This window comes from Echinops telfairi, unplaced genomic scaffold, assembly GCF_000313985.2.
Source record: "Echinops telfairi isolate 266 unplaced genomic scaffold, ASM31398v2 ScPeMD7_655;HRSCAF=1070, whole genome shotgun sequence".
Taxonomy (NCBI): domain Eukaryota; kingdom Metazoa; phylum Chordata; class Mammalia; order Afrosoricida; family Tenrecidae; genus Echinops; species Echinops telfairi.
Window position 1 is genome coordinate 21,964,120 of NW_022104553.1, and position 9,394 is coordinate 21,973,513.

At 53.6% G+C, this 9,394-nt stretch overlaps 1 protein-coding gene across 3 annotated transcripts in view; it reads left to right on the plus strand.

Moving 5' to 3' along the window:
• The window catches only part of TEAD2 (TEA domain transcription factor 2), a 20,343-nt gene that overhangs the window by 9,146 nt on the left and 1,803 nt on the right, over window positions 1-9,394 (plus strand). For 2 of the 3 annotated variants that reach the window (XM_004710431.2, XM_004710432.3), the window contains 4 exons: window positions 2,285-2,349; window positions 3,400-3,548; window positions 5,199-5,372; window positions 8,590-8,751. In XM_004710431.2, coding sequence (XP_004710488.1) covers window positions 2,285-2,349; window positions 3,400-3,548; window positions 5,199-5,372; window positions 8,590-8,751 — 550 coding nt within the window. The remainder of the gene's footprint in view (window positions 1-2,284; window positions 2,350-3,399; window positions 3,549-5,198; window positions 5,373-8,589; window positions 8,752-9,394) is intronic. The other variant, XM_045292846.1, reaches the window with a different exon arrangement.

Below are 9,394 nucleotides of genomic sequence, written 5' to 3' on the forward strand. Positions count from 1 at the left end.
TGTTTTGCCTCAGTGTGGTGGGATCAGATCGGGCGGAAATCCCACACTGTCTCCAGTGTTGTCCCCTGTAGGGCTATGGGTCATTGAGGGATGTTGTGTCTCCTAGTGGGGCCTGTGATGTGGTCTTCTCCACCCCCCAACCCCCCTTTTGATCAGGATACTTCTGTAGAGTCTTTGATCAGAAGGTTCAGTCCTGGTACCCAGGGCACCGTGTAGGTCTTCTGTCTCCTGGCCAAGGAGGCGGTGTTTCAAGCACACACCCCATATCTTTCTCCTGTTCCTAATGCTCCTCCTCTCTCTGAGGCTCCAGGAAACAGAGGTCGGTTGTTGCATGTCTGCCTTGTCCTGTTTAAGAGCATACCAGCTTTGTGCTTGGGAATGGCTTTACGTTTGAGTCCAAGTTCCATCGCCTTCTAGCTGTGTGACTGTGTGTGCATGTGTGTGTGTGACTTGATCTCCAGGTGTCTCAGGTTTCTTAACCTGCAAAGCAAGAAGAGTAACCGAGCCTACCTCCTGGGCTTCGAGCATTTCACAGGATCTTGCATGTAAAGGGCCAGCCCCGGTGGCATTGGGGTTGCGAGTCGGGCTGCAAACCACAATGTCAGCAGTTCGAAACCGTCAACTGTGCCGCAGGAGACAGACACACGGGCTTCCTGCTCCCGCCCAGAGTGACCGTCTGGGAAGCCCACAGGGGCAGGTGGACCCAGTCCTCTGGGGCCGCTGTGAGTTGGCAGTGAGTTTGCCTTTGGTGTGGTGTGGAACGTGGAACCTGGTGGCACGGTGGGTTAAGTGGCAGGCACGATTGGCAGTTTCAACACATCCAGCCGCGCCTCTAAAGATTGACAGTCTCTGAAAACAGGACTTGCGCAGGGCGCAGCTCGCTGTGACCCCATTGGCACACTCGGTTATCCGAGGTGGTCACGTCAACTTTAGAACGGCTTCCTGGGGTTTCCAATTAAAAAAGAGATGGACATTTTACTTGTGAATTAGGTGAAGGGTGACCGCCCTGGGGGTGTCCTGGTAATATGCTGGGCTGCTAACTAACTAACTAACGGGAGGTCCAGCCGTTTGAAACCACCAGCCACTGTAAGGGAGAATGAAAAGGTTTTCTAGTCCCGTAAAGGGTCACAGTGCGGAAACCCACAGGGGTCGCTGCGAGTCGGGGTCACCATGAGTCCGAATCGACTCGAGGACAGTGAGTTTTTGTACATTTGGCGAGTGATGTGCATTCTGATCCCACGCCTCCCTTGCAATCCTCTCTGGGTCCCCTCGATTTCCCTGCTTCCTCCCTGTGTGTCCCCTTTCCCTCTGCTTTCCCAGCCCAGTGCAGCCTTTCTGGTCCGGAATGGTTGAGTCATCTGCCATGGGGTTGATAGTTCGGTTCCAGGCCTGGAGGGTGACTAAGGGGCATTGTCTCAGTCCGGGGTGCGGGGTGGGGTGGTGGTGTCCCACCTGGCTCTATCCGACCAGTAAGCCTGGCCTCTTTTCTGATCTGGACTCATCGTGTCTTCTAGATGGTCATTTTTACTCCCCCAGTAGTTTTATGGAGATACAATTCACATAGCTCACCACTTCCGCAGTTCCCTTGCATTTTAAAAACCGTCAGTTCACAGGTAAACCCCTCAGGACCAATCATAAGAGTAGTGATACCAGGAGGGTAAGGGGAAGGTGTGGGGGAGAGAGGGGGGAACTGATCACAATAATCTGACATATAACCTGCTCCCAGGGGGACAGACAACAGAAAAGTGGGTGAAGGGAAACGGTGGTCACTGTAAGACATGAAAAAAACAATTTATAAATGATCAGGAGTTCATGAGGGAGGGATGGTAGGGGAGGGGGGAAAATGAACTGATACCAAGGGCTCAAGCAGAGAGAAAATGTTTCTAAAATGTGAGGGCCACATATGTACAAATGGAATTTGCTTGACACAATGGATGGATGGATGGATTGGGGTAAGAGCTGTCAGAGCCCCCAATAAAATGATTAAAAACAATAACAAAAAAAGAATGATCAGTTCTAGAACATTGTTCCCTCTCCTGCATTCACGATGGGCTCCCCATTTCCCTGCTCTCTCTCCCCTGCCCATATTCCCCCAATAAGCCATTACACCACTTAGGGTCTAGACTGACCTCGTGTGGGGAGCGGATGGACAAGTCGTTCTCCTGCAGGGCCCTGGCAGCTGACAGAGCCTGTTGCTGCTGTGTCCCTTCCGGGACGTGTTCCCGGGGACAGGGAGCACCTGCCCTCCATACTGACCCCTTCCCCGGCTCCCTTCCTCCCTCAGCGTGAAGCCGTTCTCCCAGCTGCCTTTCTCCGTGTCTCTGTCTCCCCCGCCCACCGAACTCCCAGGTAAGAGCCCACTTCCCTCCGGCCCTTGCCGCTCCCGTCTCCCCTCCCTGCTCCCCCAGCCCCACAGCTACCTTTCTCCTCAACCATTCAGGAGTCAGGGCCCCACCTGCACATTCTTCCTGAGCTCCAGCTCTGGGAAGGAGGGTAGGACAGTGATTGGCTGGAGAGTTTTTATCACTGGACACACAAGGTGGGGTTACCTACCGCCCTGCTAGCCAACGGGGGACCTGGGGCACGTGTGTTCTTCGGGATTCCTTCAGTCACACAAGACAGAAAGCAAGGCCAGGCTAGCTTTTGAAACCTAAGGAAGAAGAAAGGCAGGGTGGTGGGTAGCTTCAGGCATGGCTAGATGCAGCCGCTCAGAATTGTCTGTATAGCATCAGGATTCGTTGGGCTCTGCTTTCTTCCTTGGTGGCTTCAGTTTTGCCCACCTGGCAGCAATGATGGCTCCCAGCATCCCAAGCCTCTGTGGCCCCGAGGACCCATATATACTCCTTCAGTGAAGGCCGGAGGAGTCCCTTCTCCCACACGGCCCACAGATTCATCAATTAAGAATGCTTTTGGCCGCAAGTAACAGAAACTCCCAAATTAAGAGAGGAAGTAAACGCTTCGGTCCATAAAACAAAAAGTCTAGAGAGAGGAGGGCTGGGCTGCACCTGTGCTGGCTCAGCGACTCAGCCATATCAGGATTCGCATCTCCGTCATCCTCTCTGGTCCCTCTCTCTGTCTCATTGTCACCAGACGGCAGCTGTGGCTCCAGGCATCACATCCCAAGCAGGTTGCCCAGGGCCAAAAGCTTTCTCCTCCCAAAGTTCTGTCTTTTTCATTCAGGAAGAAACTCCTTCCCAGAAGCCCCCCAGCAGATTCCCCCTAACGTCTCATTGGCCAGAACTGTGTCCCATGGCCACCTCTAGCTGCAAGGGAGGCTGGGAAAGTGAGTATTTAGCTTTTTCAGCTTCTAAGTGGAGGTAGGCAAGAGAGAACAGTGCCTGATCTATGCCACACATGTTGAGCGAGTTCTTTTTTTTATCCTTTCTTCTCTCTCTCTAGGGTACGAGCCCCCACAAGCCCTCTCACCCCCGGCCCTGCCCCCACCTGCTCCGTCACCACCAACCTGGCAGACTCGGGCCCTGGGCACCTCCCGGTTGCAGCTGGTGGAGTTCTCAGCCTTTGTAGAGCCACCGGATGCTGTGGACTCTGTGAGTCAGACCTCGGGAGGGTCCTTGGGGAGGGGAGAGGGGAGCTGGGAGGAAGGGCACGGAGCAGAACGTAGCGTGTTATCAGCATGACGGGGAGCCCTGGTGGCGTAGTGGTTATGCATTGGGCTGCTGTCCATAGGTCAGCAGTTTGAAACCCAAGGAGAAAGATGGGGCTTTCTATTCTCCTCAACAGTTACAGTCTCAGGAACTCAAAGGGGCCATTCTGTCCTGCCCTAGGATTGGATTGGACTCAATGGCAGCGAGGTGTTTGGTACCAGGCTGTGGTGGGTCCTGAGAACCTAGAAATGCAGATCTTACTTCTGGGCTTGAGCTGCTTCTGCCTGGGGTAACAGATGCGGCGTTGGGCTGGATCGACTGTTAGGAAAACAACCCTCCACCTCTTAGGACAGTGGTTCTCAACCTTCCTGATGCCGTGACCCTTTCGTACAGTTCCTCATGTGGTGGTGCCCCCCCCCCTGACCCCCAAATGTAAAATTATTCTCCTTGCTACTTCATCACTGTCATTTTGCTACTGTGATGAATTGGGTAACTCCAGTGAAAGGGTCGTTCGGCCCCCCCAAAGGGGTCACGACCCACAGGTTGAGAACCGCTGTTTAGGGGCTGCGCACCAGAGGGGTTTGGTTCCCACGTAGAGGACATTTCAGTGTGGATGCGGGGAACCAGGCTGCGGTTCTGTGGCCCTGTTGTTCTCCAACTACTTAGGTCAGGTCCGACTCATGAGGAGAGCTGCTGCTCCACTGGGTCTGGGAGCAGATGGCCAGGCTTTCCTTTCAAAGTGTCTTCGAGTGACGGTCCAGGGGTTACGGATTGGGCTTCCAACCCCAAGGTCAGCGGTTCGAAACCACTGGCCACTCTGAGGGAGAAAGACGGGGCTTTCTACTCCCGTAAAAATTTACAGTCTGGGAAACTCATAGGGGCAGTTCTACCATGTCTTAGGGGGTCCCTGTGGGTCAGCACGGAGAGTTCTGAGTTCTCCGTGTGTTTGAACCGGCAACCTTGTGGTGAGGCATCATGCACCTAACTGTCTGTGCCACCCTGCTGTTAGGTGCGCTAGAGCCGAATGGGTGCTTTAGAGTCAGTGTCTGAGCCCTCAGGATCCCGCACAACTGGGTAGAATTGCCCGCCTTGGGTTTCCTAAGTTAACGATCGTTACAGAAGCCCCCCATCACAGTTTTCTCCCGCAGAGCTGTGGGTAGATTCCAACGGCCAACCTCTAGCACTGGAGCCCTTAAAACACTTTGCCTTACCTGGCCCCCAAATGCACTGCTGGATTCTGCTTCGGGCCAGCAGAGGAAGGGAAAGGCTGAAGAAGGGCACGTGCTTGGGGAGCAGCCTGGCTCAGATCTGCTCACACCCTATTGGCCAGGACATGGTCAGGTGGTCTCAGCTAGCTGCAAAGGCGTCTGGGAAATGTAGTTTCCCCGTCCGAAAGGGACCGATGGAGGGCTGTGTGTGAACACAGAGCAGTCTTCGCCTCTGCAGCCCACCACGCCCAACGCTGTTCTCTGGTGATCCGGGTCTCCTGCGGAGTCCAAGTTCAAGTTTCTTAACGTTGCCCGTGGAGTGGGGCAGGGGAGAGGAGGGTCACGGCCCACCGTCCACTCCTCACGCCTGGCTGCTCGTCCCCAGTACCAGAGGCACCTCTTTGTGCACATCAGCCAGCGCTGCCCCAGCCCCGGCGCGCCGCCTCTGGAGAGCGTGGACGTCCGGCAGATCTACGACAAGTTCCCCGAGAAAAAGGGCGGCCTGCGGGAGCTGTATGATCGCGGGCCCCCCCAGGCCTTTTTCCTGGTCAAGTTCTGGGTGAGTTGCATCAAAGCCCCCAAACACCCGGTATTCCCAGGCTGGAGGCATCTGGCTATCCAAAGGTCCAGTAAGTCCGGCTTACGCACGGAGGAGGCTTGTACCCAACAGGATTTGAGCGAAAGGGACTGGTGCAGATGCAAGGGTGTGTGGCCAGGGTCTCCCCAGACCCACCAAATCCCGCCCACCCACCCCCTAAAAGCCCAAACCCTCTGACAGCACCTTAACTCATGGTACGCCCCCCTGGAGTTTTTGATTAGAACCGCCTGGTAGGGTTTTCGATGTCTATGGGGACAGACGGTCAGGTCTTTCTTCTGCAGCTCTCCTGTGGGTAGGCTCAAACCAGCAACCTTGAGGGTCGTAGTCGAGTGCAAACTGTTTGTACCACCTAGGGACCAGATCCCACTGATCAAAGAATTAAAAAAAAAAAAAGAACTGGGGACAGTTCTCCCGTCCTATAAGGTCAGTATACACATCAGCACCATGGCAGTGAGTTTGGTTTTGTGGGGCATGTCAGGGGAGGATGGAGCGAAACAGGGAGCTAACAAACATGAGCGTGAGAAGGAAATGTTCTAAAAGTGATTGTAGTGATGGTTGCATCCTTCTTCTTAATAGGATTGATGATTGATCACACTGATGACTGATCACACTGTACGATAGGTGAAGTATATGCCAATAGAACTATTTTTAAAACAAAAGAAAGCAATCGCTGGCGAGTCCATTTGGATTCAGAGTGACCCCATGTCCCGGGTGTGTATGGACGAGTGTCACAGTGGCACTGAGCTTCCTAGGATTTTCAGTGGCTGGAAAATCGCCAGACCTTTCTTTCAAGACACTTCTTGAGTGGGTAACCTTTTTTAAAAAAATTAATTTTTAAAATGAAAATTTAACTTAATTTATTAATCATTTTATTGGGGGGGGGGACTCTTCCAAATTCTTATCACAATCCATCATTCAATGGTATCAAGCACACTTGTACATCCCACAGCATTTTTCTTTCTCCTTGAGCTCCTGGTATCAGCTCCTCTTTTTTCCCTCCTCCCTCCCCCACTGTCCCACCCTCGTGAATCCTCCATCAATTATGTATTATTACTGCTATTTTGTGTCTCACATGGTTCATTGTCTGCCTTCACCCACATTTCTGTGATTCGTACCCCCCATGGGGTGGTGGTGGTGGTGATGGTGAGCAGCCTTATGGACCTCCTAGAAATCTGGGGTGGCGGGTGGGGCCATTAGGGTTTTGACACAGGAAGAGGCCAGCCTCCATTGCCGGGTAGACAGAGGGAGTCCCGCTTCTGAGGAGAGGCCTAAGCTATCCAGGAGCGAAGCCAGGTAATCACACTCACAACTCAAAGTAGGGGTGGGGTTAAGAGTTGCGGCTTTCAAGGGGGTGACCCCTCAAACTCAGGGGCTTCCTTGGATTCACTTGGCATTTGTGACGGAGCCCCTGGGTGGTGCAGACAGAAGAGTTGTCCATTTGAACCTACCAGAGACGCCTCAGAAAACAGGTCTTAGGGTCAACTTCGGGAAGGTCACGACCTTGAACACCCGATGGAGTCTGTGCTGTACACATTGGGTCACCAGGAGTCGGGACTGACTGGGTGGTCAATGCCATTTTTCTTGTCTTTTTGGCCTGGTGTGAGCGAGCTCCAAAGTCAGGCCGTGCTCTGCCCTCTGAGACTTGACTACAAGGCCCTGAGGAATGTTCTAGAAGGGAGGGAGGTTTCCTCAGGCTGTGCCGGGCCTTGTTGTTAGGGAGTAGCCTTAAGCAGCTAAGGTGGAGACCCAAAGCCCATCTGTAGACGATTGGACAGCCCCCCTACGGAAGGGTCGAAAGGAAGGGAAGAGTCAGCCTGGGAGCAGTATAGCACGGACAAAACACACAGTATCCCTCTAGTTCTTTAATGCTTCCTTCCCACCCCACCCACTATTATGACCCCAGTCCTACCTTACAAATCCAGCTAGACCGGAACATGTACACTGGTACAGATCAGAGCTCTTGACATAGGGAATCCAGGACAGAGAAACCCCTCAGAAACAGTAATGGGGAGTAGTGATACCATGAGGGTAGAGGGAAGGTGGGGGGAAGAAAGGGGAGAAAAGGGGAACCAATCACAATGATTGATGTTAACCACCCCCCACCCCAGGGGGACAACAACAAAAATGTGGGTGAAGGGAGACAACGGATGGTGTAAGATGAAAATAATAATTTTTAAATTATCAAGGGTTCACGAGGGTGGGAGGGTAGGGGCAGGGCCGGGGGTGGGGGTGGGGGGTGGGGGAGCTGATACCAAGGGCTCAAGTAGAAAATGTTTTGAAAAGCATGTACACATGTGCTTGATACAATGGATGGATGGATTGTTATAAGAGCTGTAAGAGCTCCCAATAAAATGATTAAAAAAAAAACCCCGAACCTCCCCCCACCCCCCCATTAATTTTTAAAAGCAGCAGCAGCAGCTAAGGGCTTAGAGATTGGTTCCCAAACTTATTTGGCCAACTGTCTCCTCAGGGGGCAAAAAACATTACTCAGCGACCCCTTGGCAATGAGAAACTTTTATATGCTAGCCTACTACTATCTAGGATAAAATAGAAATACCTGTGTTTGTAGCCCCCCTGGAATCTTCCAGCACCCCTTAGGGGCAGTATTGTCTGCTTTGGGACATGCTGTCTCTGAGGGAAGCATCTCTGGTGCCAGGGATTCACTGCCTCCTTAGTGACCTGTGTGTGCATTGGGCATTTCAGGAGAAGTTGAAGTCCGGAGCTCCTTGCCATGGGAAGAGCCCAGGTGGCGTAGTCATTACCTGCAGGGCTGCTAAACACCAGGCCAGAGGTCTGAAACCACCAGCCCCTCCGTGGGCTAAAGATGAGGCTTTCCCCACCGGTAGAGTTCCAGTCTTTGAAACCCACAGGGGCAGTTCTACCCTGTCTTCTAAGCCTCAACTCCGTGGCAGTCCGTTAGATTTTGTATTTGGCGTGGGGAGTTAGCCGTAGGACGCCAAGACCCTCTTGACTCGAACTTGTCCGGCAGTGAGACCCAAGTGGGTCTTTCTTCAGCTACCAGAGGTCACAGAGATGGCACGGGAACTCAGCAAGAGGGATGGGTGATGGCAAGGGGGGCTGTGGGAGAACCCAGGCCCTGGGGCAGAGTCCCCATCTGAGAATCGTCCCTGCTGTTTATAAGAGACGTCTCCTTCAATGGTGTCTCCCCACCCACCAGGCGGACCTGAACTGGGGCCCGAGTGGCGAGGAGACAGGGTCAGGTGGCAGCAGCGGCGGCTTCTATGGCGTGAGCAGTCAGTACGAGAGCCTTGAGCACATGACCCTCACCTGTTCCTCCAAAGTCTGCTCCTTTGGCAAGCAGGTAGTGGAGAAGGTCGAGGTGAGGCTGGGGGCCGGGAGAGGTCATCGGGCAGGGGAGTATTTGTCCAGCCACCTGCCACTCCGGGGGTTGTTGAGTCTGTGGGAGCAGGGGGACACGAAGGGTCTGGAGGTCTGGAGTTTGGGGGCAGTTTGCATGGTGGGAGGACTCCCAGCCTCTTTGGGGATTTAGCCTGTGAGTTTAGAACCTATAGATGAGTCACATGTGAGCGCGGGAATGCGGACAGTGATTTAGGGTCCCTAAGAGGGTCAGCGGCAACTGGAGACGCCTTCAGGGATATGGGCAGAAACAGTAGCTTACAACGATGCATTCGACCCCATGGACCGTCCTGGAGAGGGTGCAGAACGAGGGGATCCCTTTCATTGGGTCAGCATGAGTTGAGTCGACAGGATGGCCAAACCCCTAAGGTTCAAAAATGAGTATTGAGGGGTTCGGAGGCATGGGAGTTCACCGGTTGCTGAAGACTTTGGGGGGGCGGGGTCTTGAGTTACAAGGCCATTTAGAGTTTGGAGATGTCATGCTGGGTCTTGGAGGGTCAGAGCAGCTCCGAAGGTCTTGGGAGGTCCGGGATCAGACGACGAGGTCACCGGGGCTCCTGAGCATGGCTTTGAGAGGTGGGAGGTGGTCCCAGGGGTACAGCATT